This window comes from Ciconia boyciana, chromosome 3 (genome assembly GCF_034638445.1).
Source record: "Ciconia boyciana chromosome 3, ASM3463844v1, whole genome shotgun sequence".
NCBI lineage: Eukaryota > Metazoa > Chordata > Aves > Ciconiiformes > Ciconiidae > Ciconia > Ciconia boyciana.
The window spans coordinates 111693140-111712740 of NC_132936.1; the positions used below are offsets into that span (position 1 = coordinate 111693140).

A 19601-nucleotide genomic window follows, 5' to 3' on the forward strand; every position below is an offset into this window, starting at 1 on the left:
AGAAACCCTACCTTGGATAATTACACAGTCCCTCATGATGATCTCAGGAAACTGTTGGTATTAATTTCCCAACCATATTCTAAGAAATCAACTGCACTGACACAGGATAATTATTTTCATAGTAGCTCTTTTAAGACAAAAGTATCAACTCACTTACCACAATTTTAACCTTCTACTCTAATAGAGGATACATTAATTCCACTGGAAATAACATTATTTCATGAAAATAAGAGAGAACTAGGACGCTTTATTCCTCAGCACCTCCAATAGCACGGGAACACTTTTGGGAACGTTTCAGCAGTTTGTGTGACTGAAAATGGGCCTTAGCCTCCATATTTAACTACCCTCCCACCATGTCGAGCATCACTGGCCCCTGTGTTACGGTTCCTGTCCACAAAACACCATCCCGGAAACGCTGACTCTGAAGGACAATCCTGTGCCCACAGCCAGTGAAGAAACATGGTCACAGGTATCCACAGAGCTGTACCACGTCTAATTTAAGCAAATTTTATTATCCAGAGCAGTAGCAAGGGCAGGACAAACATGATATTGCCATGCAGCAGGAGATGGCTGGTGGCTGCTGATGGCTGGAAGGATGGCTGAGCACCGGAGGGAGGAGGAGCTGGACCAGGCTAGGCTCCGACTGGCTGGGACTTTTTCCCCAGTCACCAAATCTCTCATTTTGATTCTACCAAACAAAGAGAAAATTTGTCTTCTTGAAAGTTTAGTTATATCTTTAATATGTGAGATGGTAGAGAAGGTAACCTTTCACTGAGAATATTGGTTCCTTAAGGAACATATTAGTAGTATATGGAAAGTATCTTTTATCCTGGCGCTTAAACAGAACAATATTCTTTCATTACTGGATGTGATTTTTTTTTTTGAGATTCATTCCTGAATAGTTGAATGGTGATGAAAAGCACTGGTTGAGGCAGGAAAAAAGTAAGAGCATTCATTTGATGTTTATTATGAACCTAGATTATTTCAGAAGAGTTGCAACCTTTCAGGTTTCATAATTTGAACTGAAACTGAAGACCTCCATGTGACAACCAAATCCTACCTTTGGGCACTCAGGGTGACACATAAGTCCATAAAATAGTCATTCACTTGCACAAGTACCGCTCTGAGTTCCCTGAGGTGGTATCTGGGTAGCCTCAGATGTTGAAAAGCCAACTTGTTATCTGTCTCATCTTACAACAAGAAGCAATGCATTATGTGCAGGAAAAAATTAAAGAAGTATAGTGAATATTCAAGAAGCCAATTTGGGAAAGTTGCTGAAATGTCATGACTGTTTCGTCTCAGGAGTCAGAGCGGTCTGACATTGCATTAGCTTAAAAATAACAGCTGTCACATGCGACCAAGAAAGCTGTACAAAAATGTCTTTGAAAAACTATTACATATAGTTAAATAGAAAGCATGATTAATGAAGCAGGTGGATTTCACAAGGCCTTTATTATTTAAAGTACTTCTGCACTTATACTTTGTAAAAAGAGTTAGATGAAAAAATTAGAAGCAATAGAAGAAGAACCTCTAAGTCCCCCCTTACAGTATTTTAAAGTACACTCTCTAAATTACTGGAGATGTACAGGGTTTTAGTTGAAAGCTGCCTTTAATTTTAAATGAGTCATATGATAAAATTTCATGCAATTCTTTTTACGAGCCACTTGTTAAATATGAATTATGGCACGCATTTCCTTTAGTAAGTAAATTAAGCAGCACACTGCTGCCAAGTATTGTGTGGCTATTGCAAGACAGAGGAGAAGACATGAGAAGCTTTCCTTTCTACCCTAGTTCCCGAGAAAATCTCAATCCTCATGTTGCAGTAATGAAAGATGATGGTACGCTAACATATGCTATTCAAACACTGCTCCCAATGGCAACTTACTCCCAACATACCAAAATGCCACACTGGTTAGCAGGGCTTTCACCAAACGTGTGAAAAAACACATTCAAGGCCTTGGGTGATGCCATAGTCCTCATCTTTCCAGTAATCCCAAAGTGTTCAGGGCTCAATTTGTGCTGGTGTCAACCAAGCAGCATGAGATGAAGAGGAAAGCATCTTTGACAAATCACTACATATTGAAGTAAATCTACAGGTGGCACAAAGCACTGATTGCACAGAGGCACAGAATGGTGATTAGGAGCAGGAGAGGATGTTCTTTTAATTAATTGCAGAAAAAGAACTAAAAAAATATTTAGCTAGACTACTGCCTAGATCTTCCCTCTCTTTTTATTCAACCAGCAAATCTCCAGAGGCCTTTAAGTGGATAATCTTGTTAGAATGTAGATAATCCAATTTACTGAATATCTTTCCTGCAGGACAGTTTTGTCAATATATTTACCATACAACGTATACATCCTTAGTAGCCTCACTTTAAACAAGTGTCCTCTTTAATCTGTGTTATAACTGAGTCCCCCCTTGCCATGCATAAACAGCTCGGTAAGAACCTGTTTTTCAGATGGCTGATGGCTGCTTTCCAAAGCATTAATTGTCTTTCTGAAAAGGCTTACTGGAGTCAGCACTTAAGAAAACACAGCACCATGATCAGCAGAGAAAAAAAAATCTTTCAGAAACTAATTCCTGGAAGATTCTGGCTGCTTATCTCCAGATATAGCAACACGACTGCTCTTTTTTACGCCAAATTGGTAGGAGCTACTCTGACAAAACTGGGAACACAGTTTAGCTCATCAACTTATTGCGGGTATTTGATAAATTGCAAACCCAAGGTAGGCAGAGATAAATACAACATCACTCAGGAAGCATTATTTTTGTGTCCCTTAATCATGCTGGTTACTTTATACTGCATGTGAGCCTGACTCCAGCAAGAGAGTCCTCTGACTCATGTGTCCCAGCCTTGCAGGCTAAGCCGAGCCCATAATCCACAACAGCCACTTCTGGGGCAAGGTCTTTAACCATGAGGCTGCCATGTAAAAGGAAGGAGTGGAGCATCACTTCTTTCTATTGAAGAGCCAACTCCACACAAAGGGTCAGCGATTCTGTGGACTTTGCTGCATCTACAGCAAATACAGGTTTGGGTTTAGGAAGCATGCCAGGTACATGTGTGTCAGGTCCTCCATGAAATAAGACCAGGCAGGTACAAGCAGCTGCAAGACTTTGGAGTTAGGCTCTGCTCTCCACAATGCAAACTATTTTGCAGATAAAACGTATACTTTTGCGACCTACATTTCCCCTCCCCTCCAACAATTCAGCTGTATACGCTCAAAATCGATCTGAAAGGAGTATTACATTTAAATCTTTCTATTTTAAGCTGAGATTGCTTAATACGGGACGTCGACATATCCACTGTAAAAAAGAACCAAAGGACACACATTACACATGAGAACTAATTTTGGAAAGAAAATAGGTTTGAAAAGCCATCACTACATTATTAAACAGACAATGCCACAGCTCTCCCTAATGAGAGCCAGATAAATAATCTTGTACCCATGAAAAGGTCAATAAGTTACCATTTTGAAGCAGTCTGTCTCTTTGGCATATATCCAAGAAGACCAATTAACAATTCTCTTCACTGCTTCTAAAAGACTGGTGAGAAAGTTAAGGCTGCGTTTTTCTAGAAGGTTTAGAGTATTTCAGCATTGCATTTTTTTTGCATTTTTCTCTCCTTAGTGTTTTTGCCATACTAGTCATGATGATGCAGGAGACATAAGGGAGTGGGGTGAGTGGGAAATGTATTTGTACCCAAGTTGACAGAGATAAAAGCATATTAATGTTAAACAGCTAGTGGCTGTAACGAGCCCGTGAAGCTGATGAGAGGACTGACAAGGCTAGGCAGAGCTTCTTGCCTGCCCATAAATAAGACCTAGTGGCGATAATCTGATGGGCTATAGTGCCTAGGCTCAGTCTCAGGCATTAACACTGGTTAATTTTTCTCTTTTTTTTAATGAAAACTGCCAGTAAATATATATTTTTCTGCAAGATTTTCTGAATTGTGTTTTAACAGTTCTGTCACAGCCGCAGCACTGTCGTGAGGAATCAGACCACGCATCTCGTACCCTGCCAGACTGCCACTGTGGCTGGAAGCTTCAGAAGAACCACGACGAGCCCAGCAATGGGCAGGTACCCAAGTCCCCCTGCTTTGGCATGCTGGTTGCAGCTGGGTCTCGCTATACCCCTTTACGCCGAGATACAGGGGTGCCTGTGCCAGCTGTTCTGACTGGTGGGTCAGACCAGGAAGGGCTACAGGGGTCTACGGCAGGGTCTGCAGCAGAAGGTTGGGCCAAGGACCTCTCTGAGTATAGGCCTCCATCTCCAGCTCTGCTGCCTGAATGTGGACTATTTGGGAAGCTGGCATGGACCCCAGCTGGGAGAAGATACACCACATGGGCAACAGGAGTACGTCCCAGTGGGACCAGCACCAGGTTTGCTTTTCCACTCACACACAACTCCGTGTATGGTCAGACAGAATTTCCTAATCCGTTTTGTGACAAGATATTTATGAAATCACTTGCTATTCCTTCCTAATTTCCAGCAGTTAATGGGAGAATTAGGCTGTGATGTGCAAGGGTTTGTTAGTTTCCCTTCATGGCCTTACAATTTTTATCATTTCTCAAATAGCTGTTGATAACATTTCTATCCACACAGATGCTTAACCCTTTTCTGAATTATTTTAAACCCTAGTCCCACATGAGCTCTCCTCACCATCTTGCCTTATATTTTCACTAATTGACCCTTCCTCGTATGTCACTGGAAGGTGAATACCAGGACTGGGTTACCTTTACCAACTGCCATTTTGCAGCCTTCCATCAAGGTTTCTGCTTTCTCATTAAATTAACAGTCCTATTCTTTCAAACAGTAAAACTCTCTGCCTTCTCAAGGGGAGGTTTCTAAAAGGGCAAGCACCAGTGAGTGAAACAAGGGGATGGAGGAAAACGGCAGTCTTTCCTTCAGAAATGTGCCAAGAGAAGGTATGACTGTACGGAGAGAGAGTGACCTGAGCATGAGGTAACTTGGCATCGCACCCAGCTCACTGCTACGTGGAAGGCTCCTACAGGGACTTCGGGTCCTGCTCCTGATCCCGATGGTGTGAACTGGCGTAGCTCCACTGAAGCCAAAGGTGTTGCGCTGATTTATACCCCCAGTGCTGCTACCTCAAACCTTGTCATTAGCACGAAAGACACATTCATCTGTTCAGACTCTCAGAGCCATGAAGCCTGCACCTTTTGTACTATTTATAGTCATACAAGGCGGGGGTGGAGGGTGAGTGGGGGTGTGTTTGCCTCCTAAAACAAAGGCACAGAGGGGATGCAGTGTAAATCCATTAGTGGAGTAAACACCAAAGATGGATTTTATCAATTTAAATTAGAGAAAAGCTTTGGCACAAGAATGAATGTGAATGAACTGGCCATGAATAAAATTAGAAAAAATTTTCTAGTCAAATCATTGAGTTTCTGGAAAAGCCTCCCCTGGAAAAAAGAAAGAAAGCAGGGAACAGTGGAGAGCCTTAAAAATGTCAATAAAGCACTTCATTAATGGGATACATGGAGTGGAGCCAGTAAGAAATGGGATACAGTAGTCTGGGGAGTCTCTTCCAGTCCTGTGTGCCCACAAGAGAGACTATTTTAAAAAGTACCCAAAATATATTTCCCTCTGATTTCAGCCAGTGAGTAGAACTAGCTAAAGAGGAGTGGGGAATGGTTAGTTAGACAAACAATCCTCTATATGTTTAATCTGTTGCTTCTATAGGTCACAGCTGCAGCTGAATTTTTATACAGGTAGCATGTCTGAATGTTTGAGCCAACGCGTATGGGAGCGTGGAATGACAAATGTTCAAAAGAGGGAGCATCCACTAAAGTACAGAGAAAAACTTCCACTACTTCAGATATTTAAAGTGGGGATTTACCTTTTCCTCATGACCTATAGTTTGTGTGTCCCACATTTAAAAAATCACTGACATTAGTGTGTTCAGTACTGTGTTCACATTTCTTCTTGTTCTTCAATTTTGTATGAGATAAATGTGCTCCCCTTCTTTCTATCTGTACACCTGACAACTGTACTACCCAGAGCAGCTTGTTCTGGGGATTTTACATGGGATAAACAAATGCTGTGTTTTTGTTCATAGGTAGCCAGAATTATTCAAAGACAGCAGTCACCGCTGAATGACTCAGGCTTGAAACCAAAGGAAAAAGGCATATGATTTCTCCTCATGACAATGCAAATTTAAAGCTTTATTTCCCTACTGCCAAGAGAAAAATCTGTGATTCAGTTATGGACATAAAAAAGTTAAAGTTTATCAAGGTGCCTGGTGAATTTGATAAAGCAGATATTGGTAAAAATACTGGGGAGAATGACAATCCTGCTGCACCTCTAATGACATATTCCAGTTCAATGAGGGTTTAAACTATAATGGTTTGTGTAGCGCTAAATACACCTTATCTCTTAAAGTCCAAACCTTAAATCTCAAATCTTAAAGTTCAAATTCAAACCAATGCCTCTTGGCATTTTTGAGCTCAGAACCTCTCAGATGCTAGTGATTTTCAGAGACCTTAAACACTCATTAGCTTACTGGGAGCTATGCTTATTAGACCACTGACCTGATTTCATCCCAACTTTAAGAAATATCCAACCAGACAATTAAACACTTACTCTTATGTACTCAAATGTAGAAATCACGATCAGGCTTCTTGGATGAGTAAGGCTTCTTGTGTAAGTAAGGAAAACAAGGTTAGGTACATGTGCTCAGGAGGATGGACATACAAAAGATAAGCTAATATCCTGCTAGGTGTACATGCCGTTGTTCATCAAAGAACACCGTGGGAGTTTATTTAAGCTACAGCCATTAAAAACAATTACTGTTAAACGGAGTTCATTGGACTTCATTGGGGTTTTATGCAAAGGAGAGATTATTAGTCATGTTAAGATCACATGCTAAAAGCTGTGAAAATATTTTTGCGTAACAGTTTATTTTAAGGATAGATTCAATTATCACTGAATTGTGATGGCAACCCCATGGGAGCAGATGTGGCAACCACAGTTGTGCAAGCGGCATTCTTGACGAGGATGGCTAATGAAATAAAGTTATACCATACACCAGTATGTTTGTACTCTAAGGTTTTAATCATCTCACATCAAGCGTTAATGAAAACCATTGCTATAGCACTGCCATTGCTAAAGAAAAGAGAATGCTTAATACCATGTGTGATGTATAACAGAAGGCAGAGCCGTAGCAAAGACAGATGAGAGAGATTTTGTCCCAAAGCTCCTGGGAGGATTTTCAACCTAAAGTTGTTTTTATAGACAGAAAAAAGGCCCAATTCCTTTCTCATCACTTAGTTTCAACCTGTTGCTTAGAAAGGCTCAAGAATCTTATGTGTGTGAGTACTCCATGAAGGGTATTATCTTCAGCTTTTCTGAGGACTGTGTGCAGGTCTGGGGATGAAAATGTGGATTGACAATGTGCAACTAGCAGGGGGAGAGAGGGCATTACCCTGTCTTATTACCAAAAGTGCTCAGCACAGGTTGGACAGAAACACATCTGTATCATTCAAAATGACTATAGTACTTGCAAAGAGCAAAAGACCTTACAAATATCTGAGGCTCGGAAGGTGTTGGAAGGCATCTTGATCAATGTACACGAGGTTGTTGGCCTTCTCAATTCTTCTGCAAAGAGAAAATGAAACATCAGAGGAAATACATCAATATATTGATCTTAAAATATCTGTGGTTCTCCCATGATGTAGTGGTACTATACGCTGAGATCGTCTTTTTGACAGCAGAAGATCTGCACGATTTCAAGGAGCGGCCTACCACAGACTGGCAGACCCCACCACCTTTTGATATTAGCAGTGGTTTGAGGATAAGTTTCGGGCTGACCAGGGAAAGAAAGGGAGAGTTAGATAAGAAGATGGAAAAGACAAAGGGAGATTTCAAATGTTGCTTTATCTCTATGAATTCTTCAGAGCTTACCTGAAACAAACTGCAAAACCTTTGATACTTGCTTATAATGAATATTTGTAATTGTCTCCTTTGAATTTAGATTGCTCATTACTTACATTTCATGTAGTTTGGGAAGGTTGGAAAACACATTTGCTTCTATGACCTCCAAGGCATCATTCTGTGAGATCTCTCTGAAAAAAAATTTAAAAGTCAAGATATTTCAAGCCACGGTGAAGCAGAGAATGGACAAGTGAAAAATTCGCAAGGAACTTCTTCCTAGATGACTGATGAGTTTTAAAAATAAGGTGGATATCAGATAAGAAAACAGACCCCCAAAACACCAATGAGCTGCCACCAAGCCAAACAACAACAGTCAGGAACGGACATCTGAGGCTGAAGTTTGTATCTGTAACAGCCGTCCTGCACCTCCTGCCATCACCGTTCCCTGTGTATTAGAAGGCAGGGCCCATCCATCATTGGCTATTGGATCTCTGACATTACTAATTACTGACAGAGATTTAATGAAAGCTTTGAACTTGGTGAAGAAAAGAGGGGGTGAAAGGCGACTGAAATAGAGAAGACAGCTAAAAAGTTCCCAAGAGATATGACACAACTTCAGCAGTAGGACATGATGCTGTCTTGACCTGACGTAAATTGCAGAGATTAAAATTAAGCCACCAGCAGACACATCCTTATTAGCAGGAGCTGGAGACCACAGACGTGAAGAAGTCTTCCATACCTTGGAGAAAACCTCATTTGATCTCTTCTGTATACAATTAATGTCCGCTTCCAGTCACAGAACTGCAGAATAAAAATGGCCAGTTTTCTATTATCAACACATCAGATTGCATCTCCTGCTGGTCCAGAATTCATATTTTTTTTCTCCCTTAATCTGTGGGATGGCAAAGAGATGGCTCAGGCCCTGGTGTAATTTAGAGCTCAGGAGTTCTCCTGGTGAATCAAGGGGTAATTACTGCAGTGCAACCTGTGCTGATTACATCCCTTATGCTGGCAGTGACCAGGAAAGTTGAGGTAACGACAGCTATGCCAAAAGATTTCCCACTGCCATTTTTGGAAATGATGCAAAAATGCTATTTCCCAGGCTGAGGTCAGCTGTAGGAAGTAAAATTTGTAATACAGATATAACTTGGTGATAGTGTGATGGTCTATTGGATTTTAATGGCAAGGTAACTGTGCACATCTTTGGAATGAAACCTTGGATAAATAGTCAGATTGCAAACTGGCTGGCACTTGTTCCTGGATATCTTGTTCTTTTGAAATTATATTGGTTGCAAATAGGTTTGAACAGGCCTGAGGTAAAACAATAGATCGTAATGATAGGTGCAGAGTCACAAAAATAATCACAAAGATTATTACAAGCAATATAAAAAGCAGTCCACTTCCTTCTGACTAACAACTGAACCATACCTGACAAATTACCTGCCCATTTAAGACAAACAAAAGCCTTGCAAAAGAAGGTAAGTTGCTCATCTGACCTTTTCTGCTTTAAAAAAATGCCTCAGTGGTTTGATATTTTTTATTTTAATAAGATCTCCCTGCTGTTTCCTCAAGGTTTTTACAGAAGAAACCCAGCTCTCCTCTGCTCCGGGAGCTCTATACTGACTGGAGAACAAGAAAATAAAAGTACATGAGGACTGACAATAGGTGCTCAGTAGGGTGTGATGAGAACTGGGTTTGTTTAGCAGTGCTGAACCACCAGCTCACATGTGAACAGGTTCCTCTTTATTATTTAGGTTTCAGCAGCAACAAAATGCTTCGACTGAGACTCAGATTCCTTCACGCCATGCAAGGTACACAGCCATTGCAAGGGATATTTCAAAGACTTTTTATTATCTTCCTGTTTTCTTTAAAAATAATGCATTATAAGATATACGGTAGAAGCAATCACCCCCTATGCTGTATTTATATGACAGTACAATTCACTTGCTTAACTACAGTCTAGAAGATTTAACAACATGGGAGGTGTCTCAGACTTTTAAGATTCGGTTTGGTTTTGCTTGTGCTCTTTTTGGGCGGTCAGCAGTATATTTGCCATTCCCCACAATCTAAAAATCAGTTATCTCGAAAAAAAAAAATCACAGAAAAAGCAGAACATTTAATACCAACAAATCCATTTAGCCAGAAGAGATTTCATGCCACTAAACAGCTCAGGGAAAAATGTTGCAGATTTGTTGGCCTTATACAGGCAAAAAAAGTTTATTAAGAAACCACAATACAGTAGTGACCTCACCCAACAGATAGGGCTGTTGAAGGTAATAATTTTTTATGATCCAATCTGCTATCTAACTTTGGAACAACTTGGATGATATACCTCTTTTAATGGAATGCTTAAAACTGAATGTTTCAGCATCAGGAGAGTGTTTTGGCTTCCTAAGAGTGGGATGTGTTATGGGCTTTGTTTCGGTTTGAGAAATCGAAGATAACAGATCTGATCAAAGTAGGGCACAAGCAGGCTACAACACTTTGGAAGGCTTGGAGAATGCATGGTTAAGGAAGGAATGAAAGAGAGGTAGGAAGATAGGAATCTCTAAACTGTTTTTACAAGATTAAGTTTCTAAAAGATTAAGTTTTTAAAAGAATTAAATAACACTCGTATAAGGGGGGTGTTTCAGAGATTTGGGAAATGACTTTGGCTTTCATTCTAATATTCCCATTCACAGGTACAAAGGTGACAGTCATTTTTTTTAAACAGGTAATGAAAATATGTCCATTCAAAATGATTTTTGCTGTCTTCCAGCTCAAGCATGGTTATGAGACTCTCAAGACAAGTAAAGGGAACAAAAAGGAAACTTGTCAATGGCAGGAGGCAGTAACCCTTCTAGCGCTGGGCTTCATCCTCTGTGTTCATGGGATTGCGGTGGGGTGAGGGAAAAGGACAAGACCCTCTGTCCCACACAATGAACTGTGCATCCTCTGCTGCACTGTCTCCAGGAAATCCTGTTGGTGATGACCTTACTCATCATCGTTCTTCACAGATGAATCCCAGTTTGCAGCACTAAAGTGCTGTTTTCTGACAGAAGGCCATTGCTGTTCTTGTCCTTTGGGATGTCCATATACCTGTTACAGGCTGTTATTCAGGTAAGAAGGATAAATTAAAAAGAACACATTCAGTTTAGGAGATCAGTCACACACTGTGAATAACAGGCAGCACTAGCCTGGGTTTTGGTTGCATAATTTGCATGAACAATTTATTTGTACCTGGCAAAAAATGCACACCCTGTTCATGGAAAACCGAAAGAACGCTATCTTCGATACAGGTATCTCTGGCATTAAAAGTACAAACCACTGCTGCTCACATCAAACAACTGACTCAACAGACTCAGATCCTCTGTAGAGGAGAGCAAATAATACCTGCAGCAGCGGCTACAAATGGAAAAAGGGGATTGCTGGCTAGTATTTGTGCAAGTGATTTGCCTTACAATATAAATACACACAAACAGATGATTGCTCATAATGCATATCTTATTATATGTCATCACAAGAGAAGATGGGACTGTTATTACGTTGTTTGTTTGTAATGAATGATACTATTAGCTCTACTGCTAGCTATCACAGCAAATCCAGATGGCAATTTGAGCATCATTTCTGATGCATGCAAGCCTTTGAATAGATGGTATGCAAAACAATCAGGGGTAATTTCTTACAAAACCCCGAATCTCCAAAACCCCAAACCACCCAGTGGTTGCAAAGTGCTTAGGTGTCTGCTAAGCTTAGTTTCCTGCATGCACAGCTCCATTGAAATCAACAGTGATCCTCAAAAGTATAAATTGTTTACTCAAACACAACCTAAAAGAGGAAAAACTATTCAGTAAAAATGTTTTACAAAGGCACAAAGAATAATTGTTTTTATTTTTCTTCAAAGAGAACTTAAGACTTTAAGATGTGACAACATCACATGACTATGGAATTTCCTCTTATTTGCCACTAACGTAGCAAACTGTAATCGTTATTACCTATTCACAAGCAACTGACTGCAGCGTAGCATTTGCATGTGCGATAGCCAGAGCCAGTGACAGTAGGGAGAGAGGTGGAAAACAAAGAGGAGAAGGAAGGTGCTGCCAAGTGGCAGTACAGTCTTAGCTCGGTTTAACCTGCCTGCAAAGCTGCCCTTAGGCAGGGCTGGGGCTACGTCTTCATGACATCTGTGACAGAGCCCAGCATGAAGCATCGGAAGTATTCCTCTTCTAACCTGCTGCACTCAAAGCGCGACCCACAAAAATCAAGATACATTGAAATGGCCTTTTAAACAATTCTATTAGCAAGGAATTCATAGTTCGTAGCAGTTTCTTTGTAGTCCTCTAAAGAAAAAGTCTCTTAGACTAATCAAAGTCTTACAGCAAAACCAAGACTGCATTAAACTCACAAACTAATGGTCTTGCAGCGAGGCGGTCTCACATTTCAAAATAATGAAAGATTAAAAGACTGGACATTTATATGTCTTTTATGATAAGAATTGCTTTCAGGATCAGAGCGGGTCACACAGACAGGGACAGGGTCATTTTTCCCCTGCTAGGAAATGTGCCTATTTAAAACAAATGTGTGTGTATGTATGTGTGTATATAGAGAGATATAGAAGTTTAACATAGATGAGTAAGCAGAAATGTGTCAAAAGAAGAGCAAAGCATAGGCATGGCAGAAGACCAGCTTAGAGGCAGATCACAGCACCAGTCCCTTACACGGTGCCCAGGGACATACACTCTCGAGCACGAAGACCTTGTAATACCAGCAGCAGGAATGACATAGCGTAACTGGTGTCCAAGTGGTGAGCTTGGCTGTGTGATGACCACAGTAAACGTGGGATTTATGGGCTTCCGCATTTCATCTCCCTGTGGCAGACTAGCAGAGGGGGCTGCCCTGTGTGTTGAGGTTTCTCGGGCACTTGTTTGGTGCGTGCACCTTGCCCACAGACATGGCACACGGTGTGAAGGGGGGATTCCCCCCTCTCCAGCCACACCGCTCTCCTCTGTAGAGCTGGGTGCCACCCACTCCCTGCAAACTCCTGCAGCTTTCCTTAAATTCCTTTCCAGAGCAGGTACATACATGGGCTATACACTTGATCTCTTCACCTTATATTTCCTGCGATACATCATAATTGGGCCTTTTGGCCTTTTATCCTCAGCTTTTGAGGCAGGTTTTTGTGGCATAAATATCCTGGGGATTCCTGTGAACAATTTTTTTCACTCTATAGGTACCTGCAATTAGCAGCAATACTGGAGGTATCAGGTACTGATTCCCAGAGCAGGTGGCCTCACTAGGCTCTCTGCACTGCAACAAATCAATAGCTTTGCATTGATTTAAGGGAAAAGGGAAGAAAAAAGGGAAGAAAAGAAAAGGCCAACCATTTTTATCTTTTTCCCCCTTCCTTTAAATATAAATACTCTTTAGAGCAATTTGCCAGGTTAGTTTTACTCGGTGGTTTGACTGATGCCACAATTTATGTCAAGCTTAAGAAGGAATTAGCAGTAGTGTGGTGTCACACAGGCAATCCTGCCCAGCATTCACTGGCTGAGCACCTGTGGGAACAGCCTGCGATGTGTCTGAACTGAAAAATTAAACACCTGGCTACCTCTGTCTCTATGTCGTAGATGGAGGAACTCTTATTTCTTTCAGTCTGATCAGAAACAAGTCAGTCTGAAATCTCCTTTTGAAAACTTCCTTCTAAAGTGACAGCAAAATGCTGCTACATTGATTTAAACAGGTTACAAAAGAAAAGCTATTTTTCTTAAAAGTATTAGAGACTTTTGACCTTTTAAAAATAGATAGTTGACACTTTCTCCTGCCACTTTCCTTGTGAACATGAAAAACTTGTCTCCCTACCATGATTTATTGAACACCAGGGAGTTACAGGCTAATATATCTTAGCAGTTATTGACATTTCAAAAATGAATTCAAGCACTAACTCTTCTCATCATCTCTTTACTTTGCTGAAGATATACACACGCGTTGTACTGACCTGACTAAATAAGTGGGATACCCATTTAACCAACTGAGTATTAATAGTGATTTCACACTTAGAGCAAAACAGCGTCTATGTAAGACTTTCAAGGAGATTATCAGGAGGCACCAGTACTGTGTCTTCCTGCCTTCTCCAAAGGGCATGACACCATATTCTCAAACAAATCAATGCAGGCATGGGAAAAATAAAATGCAAATTTCCGCACAGCAGACGGAAGCAAAGGGGATTTTATTTCTATTGGTGCTTTAGCACCATGCCAGCAATCCAGATGAAACTGTTGAGAGTTTGGTTGCATCAAATTAATTGTCCATGTAACAGTTTTAAATTGGTCTCTCTAATCTAAAAAAGCATGCGATTAGTCTGCAGAATTGGAACTGATAACAACCGGATGCAACAGCAGAAGCCACATCATTATAAGAATTGATTTTATAATCAGTACAGTTTGGGGGGATAGATATCTCCTCATACTCTAGCACTAAGGGGATGTATTATACTAGTTTTAGTTTATGGCCAGCAAAGCTGAAAATGCATGAAGCTTTGTAGAGTCAAATAAGCAACGACTGGGTCTTTGGAGGACACAGCAGCTTTCCGCAGAAATGCTGGCTCCACACAGGCAGCCCAGAAAGATGGGGTTTATAACTTAGTGCCCTCCAGCTGCTAGGGCAGCCCTACCTGCTGCACCCTGCATTTGGGCATCACTAAATTTTACCTTTGACTATAAAAGCTTGCAGGGAAGGCAAAAAATGTCTCTAAAATAAAAACACCCACCCTGGCAATGGCACTTTTTTCTCAGACACGATGGGCTCCAGAGGATCTTGAGACCATGCTGGCAGACAGAGATGGTTGTTCAGCTGAGGAAGTGACCTCCTCGTTCAGAGATGCTGACACAAGCTTCATGCTTTAAGGAAGCACACATGCATAAGAGGCCTCTGGAGGACAGTTCATTACTGACTCCAATGCATTACAGAAATGGGAAGATCCAGAATAGCAAATGCCTCAGATAGGCACAATTAAACTTTTTAGCTAAGAGGGAAAATTGTAAAAAAATCCCTCTTACTCCTCAGTTCTGGCATTAAAAATCTTCCCGGTTTTATGAGAGGACTCTGAGTAGTCACCAGAGCAAATCCTGCAGTATGTTACACCCACTTCAGTGAAAATAAATCTCCATGACTTGACCCATCATGAGAAAAATATTAGCATTGCCTAATGTTAAACACCATTATGAATACAGACATTATCTTACAGCTGCTAACACCATCCACTACATCTTTCAAATGTCCTCCTGAAGGGATTTAGGTTTCTCTTATTCAATGTTACAGTCTCCTTGTGAAATATGTTTTTCCAGCACAGAGATTTCCTTCTGTCTTCTTTTCTATTTGCATTCATTCTTCCCTTCCATAAAAACTACTTACTATTTTTGTGGTTTGTGTCTAACTGAGGCCTTGACCCTACAAACTCTTATCCCTGAGCTTTGGCTCCAGGCTCAGCCAAGACCTTACTACATAAATATTTGCATGGTTGGGGCGCTCAGATATAACCTACCTGGGAAAAGGATATTCTTTTATGCTTCCAAAGTTAAATCCAAACCTCTGCCTTGTAACAGACTGCCAGAGAAAACACAAGCACCAGCAAGAAGCTACTAAGTCAAAAACTTTACAAAACAAGTGTGCAATGAAGGTTATTTATCTGATTGCGATACTGTGCTATCATAAGCAGAAAAAATTACCATTAAGCCCAAATCTGCAGGTTCTATATTAGAGGATGCAGAGATGACATACTATACAAACATGGGAATTACATACAATCCCTAACCCTTTTGCCAAGTGGCTGATGGCAGCAAAGAGGAGCCTGATTCAATACATCTAGAGTCTTATTTGACAAATAACTGAACAGCTCTCCACTAAGAAACCTTGGAAAATCACATGCTTCCAACTGAGTTTCCCTGACACAAATAACCCTCTTCATCAGCAAACACTGCAGGACTGCACACAGATAAGAAAGTCTTAATGGGGGAAGGGAACATGTCATAAAACTTGGGCCAAAATTCAATATATTAATATGTTTCTATGTTTGTGTGTGTATACACACAATAAAAGCAATAAAAGCAATAAAAATAATAGACCCATGGCCACACAGTGGTGCTTACTCACTAACATCAGCCAGCAGCAGCCTTTCTGCACATCTAAGCCCATTTACAAGGAAGTTGCTTGGGTACGCCACGAAAGGTCTCTGCCACAGCTATGCTGCGTAAGTCAGGCTTGTGGAAACGCCAGACAAACAAAGGCTTTCTGCTACCATCTGCTGTTGTAGTGCTTTAACAGGAAAGTCCTCAGACTGGACTCAGCCCTCTGATGGGGAGCCTTCAGTACTGATTCTCCCAGGGGAGTCTCCATAGGAATGAGGCAAAACCCTTGAGAACCCAAAGGCAATTCCTGGCCACTTGCGAATGACCTGTTTCCCCTATGTAAGAGCACTCTGAGCTCCCTGGGAGCCCTTCTCCTCCACATTATCCTGGGTCATATCTAACTGGGGACATGGAAAGAAGTTGGAGCTAGAGATGATGCAAAAACCCTTATCTGAAGTAGTTCTTCCTTCTTCATCAGGGGAAAAGTAAGAGGAATCTTCCTCCCCAGCCACAGCTCTTAAAGAAGGAGGCTGAACAAGAAATGTGGTTTGAATAAAAAAATGATGTTTTCTTTAGAAGTTGCTGTGTCTATTCCTTTGCTGTACTGCATTGCATATACTTACAATATTTTTCTGTCTGGCTTCCTGTATGATGTAAACAAACTGGAACTTATAGTGTTTTCACAGCACACAAGCCTGGCAAAACCTTTTTTGTTTTGAGTAAAACACTTTGAACAAATACTACCGATGGGGGGGGAATCCTGAAGCGGTCCCAAACCACAGAAATTACCATTTGGAAAAGTCTTGTTGATGAAATACACTTAAAAAATAAAAAAAGAAAATTAAATCCATCATTTCTGATTGCTATCATTGCTTTAGTTGAGACTGAAGGACATTTCAGACTCTGTCTGCAGCAGAAGGCATGGAAATCCATGGGTTTTAATATATTGTATCTGTATATACATTAACATTCTACATTTTAGAGGAGTGCATATTTTCCTGCAATTTTAAATAAGTGTTGTCTCTAGAAAGCACAGAGCTCAATACACAAAAGGACACAGAAGTACACACACTCAAAGGCAATCCTGTGAGAGCAATTTTTCAGATTTAAAGGAATGTTTTGTGTATGTTAAACACCGAATTAAAAACTAAAAGGCAACTGCTATATTGTTTCTTCCATCAGACTGAAAATGAAACAGGTATTTTTGGATTATTTTAACAGGAAAATGAAGAAACAAATATAACATGTATATTACAGACCATTATCAGAGCTCTCTCTGAAAGATGTTCTATCCTGAAGTTACTCAAATCCCCAAGGATTTGGGCTGGATCCCTGGACAGGGATGCATTTTTCTTACATGCAGAAAGGTACAGCAAACAGAAAGCAACCAGCAGTACCAGCACACACCTCATTTTTCTACACAAAGGTAATAGGGTTTCATTATATTCTTTCTATTAGTTAGAAGATGGCTTTGCAGGATGGCTCTGGTTAAGAGACATGGAGGGGAAGAAATTCCCCAGGTGAATCCCTTGTGCCCCATGTCCAGGTGGGAGCCTGTGGTGAGGACAGATTAGGCAGCAGCTAAGTACAAGGACTTTTAATTTGTGTTTTCCCTGGGGGCTAAATTACTGATAACATGAAGTGGCTACTTCAGAATGGTAGGCTCAGGACTTGTCTCTACAGTGGCACCTGTTTAACTCGAGGACCATGCAAAGCCCCGAACTAGATGTATCTGTTTCATTGTTAGAGTAATTTTATTCTCATTTAGTTGATCCTAATAAATTTAAACACCCTTTTTTTTGGTCACACACACTTCTTAGTAATCAATTTTTTATCTTATTTTCAATTAAATGAATGCAACTCTACAAGCATACAAGTCCCAATAAGCCATAGAGAGAATACTCCATTTATTTATGAGACCTGTTAAAAGAGATTCATGCTACACAGTGGCTTCATTTCTGCTCACTTTTTTCTTTATGTGCTGCTAAAGTCAATTTAAGGACATTCATCCAGTGAAGACTGAGAGGAGCAGAGAAACTCATGTTCACTTGGATATGACCTGAACTCAGTACACTCCTATCTCCCATCCAGTCCTGTGACTCCCCTAGATACATTTTCCCTCATCATTCAAATTGTCCAGAAGGGTAGCAACAGGATGCATGCTCTTATATCCTCCTCCTCCTTAAAGCTGTGCAGATGGAGACTCGTTAGGAGAGCTAAGATTTGTGCGTGACATGACTAGCTAGTAAGGTGCCAAAGGAGGAGAAGGAAGACCCCTGTTAAACAGGGAAGAATGCCCTTGATTTTCCTTTGGGTCACGTTTAGTTAAACATAAGTTGAAAAGACTCTATTAGATGTGACTGGCAAAATCTTCCATTTATCCACAGATGCGCCACAGCACAGCCAAAGCAATCCAACCTTCCCGCAGTGCCCCACAACGGAGCGTGGTCACCCACTGAGACACCAGCTCTGCTGCAGAGCCATTTCAAAGTCTGGCCAAAAGAGGCTGCTGCTGAAAGCCAGCTGCAGCAGCCCGAGCTTGCAATGAATCACCAGCTCCCGAGGGCACAGGCTGAGATCACCGTCTCATGGTACGCAAGCCATCAACCTACCCATGTGAAAATAAACCATTCATCACACACATACGGACTGGATATGAACAAGTGACCTAGAAATTTGGGGGGTTCCAAGTCCTATTACCCTCTGCCTCAGCCATTCTCCTGTCACATGAAGCTTGCTGTGACATATTTTGTGTGGGCTGTGGGGTGGGGGAGTGGAGAACAACCCAAAGTCTACTTCGTCATTTAGTCTTAAAATTATGCATAACTCACTCAACAGACAAATAAAAGAACAAAATGACTACGAAAGAGGAAAATGTGGTAGCAAAGGAAAAACTTCCTTGTTGTATATTGTACCTTCATTTGAATTCCAGAATAAATCTGAATGAATTACATTTTTTAATTTGTTTAACTATGCTAATAGTCACCATGCACTAGTGGTTTTAGCAGTATTTTCTCTTTATATGTATGACTCAAAAATTACCATAGCAACTTGCTTCCTAATTAGCCTTCAGTTACTAACAATCAATATGATGAGACAAGGTCAGCGCTGGAGTAAGCTCTATAGATTTTTTGAAAAGGCTACTGAGAGTCAATACCGGCAAGAAGAGGAGGAGCGGGCTCCTGGATGATCTTCCCCAAAGCATGGTCGCTGTTCTGCTATTACTCACTCTCCTATGAACAAAAGGAGCTGTGGCAAATGAGAGCTTTGCTACTTACCCCGATTGCAGAAAGCTTTTAACCTGCCAACAAATTCACAAAATATGGAGAACAGAAGCATCCTTAGATCTGCAGATAAAAAGACATCTTACTCTCACATTGCTGGGACTGATGTTGACTGCACACCATCAAAATCAAGAATAAATATGTCATAGATTTTTATCAATGTAGCTACATCTGAACTCAATCTCCCTGTGTGGGAAGGATCCCTGAAACCTGGAATAAGGTGAGACTGGCCAGTTCACAGGAAGATGCTCCCTGGGATTTAAGCCTGTGCAGTGCTCAGCTGAGATCCCATTAGGAAGTCCTCTGTCTAGTGACCTGAGC

The 19601-nt window shown here is 40.9% G+C and overlaps 1 protein-coding gene across 1 annotated transcript in view; it reads right to left on the reverse strand.

Annotated features, from left to right (window-relative positions):
- The window catches only part of FSHR (follicle stimulating hormone receptor), an 81430-nt gene that overhangs the window by 18911 nt on the left and 42918 nt on the right, over window positions 1-19601 (reverse strand). Inside the window, exons 3-4 of the mRNA XM_072858457.1 lie at window positions 8011-8085; window positions 7544-7618 (exon numbers count right to left, since the gene is read on the reverse strand). Coding sequence (XP_072714558.1) covers window positions 7544-7618; window positions 8011-8085 — 150 coding nt within the window. The remainder of the gene's footprint in view (window positions 1-7543; window positions 7619-8010; window positions 8086-19601) is intronic.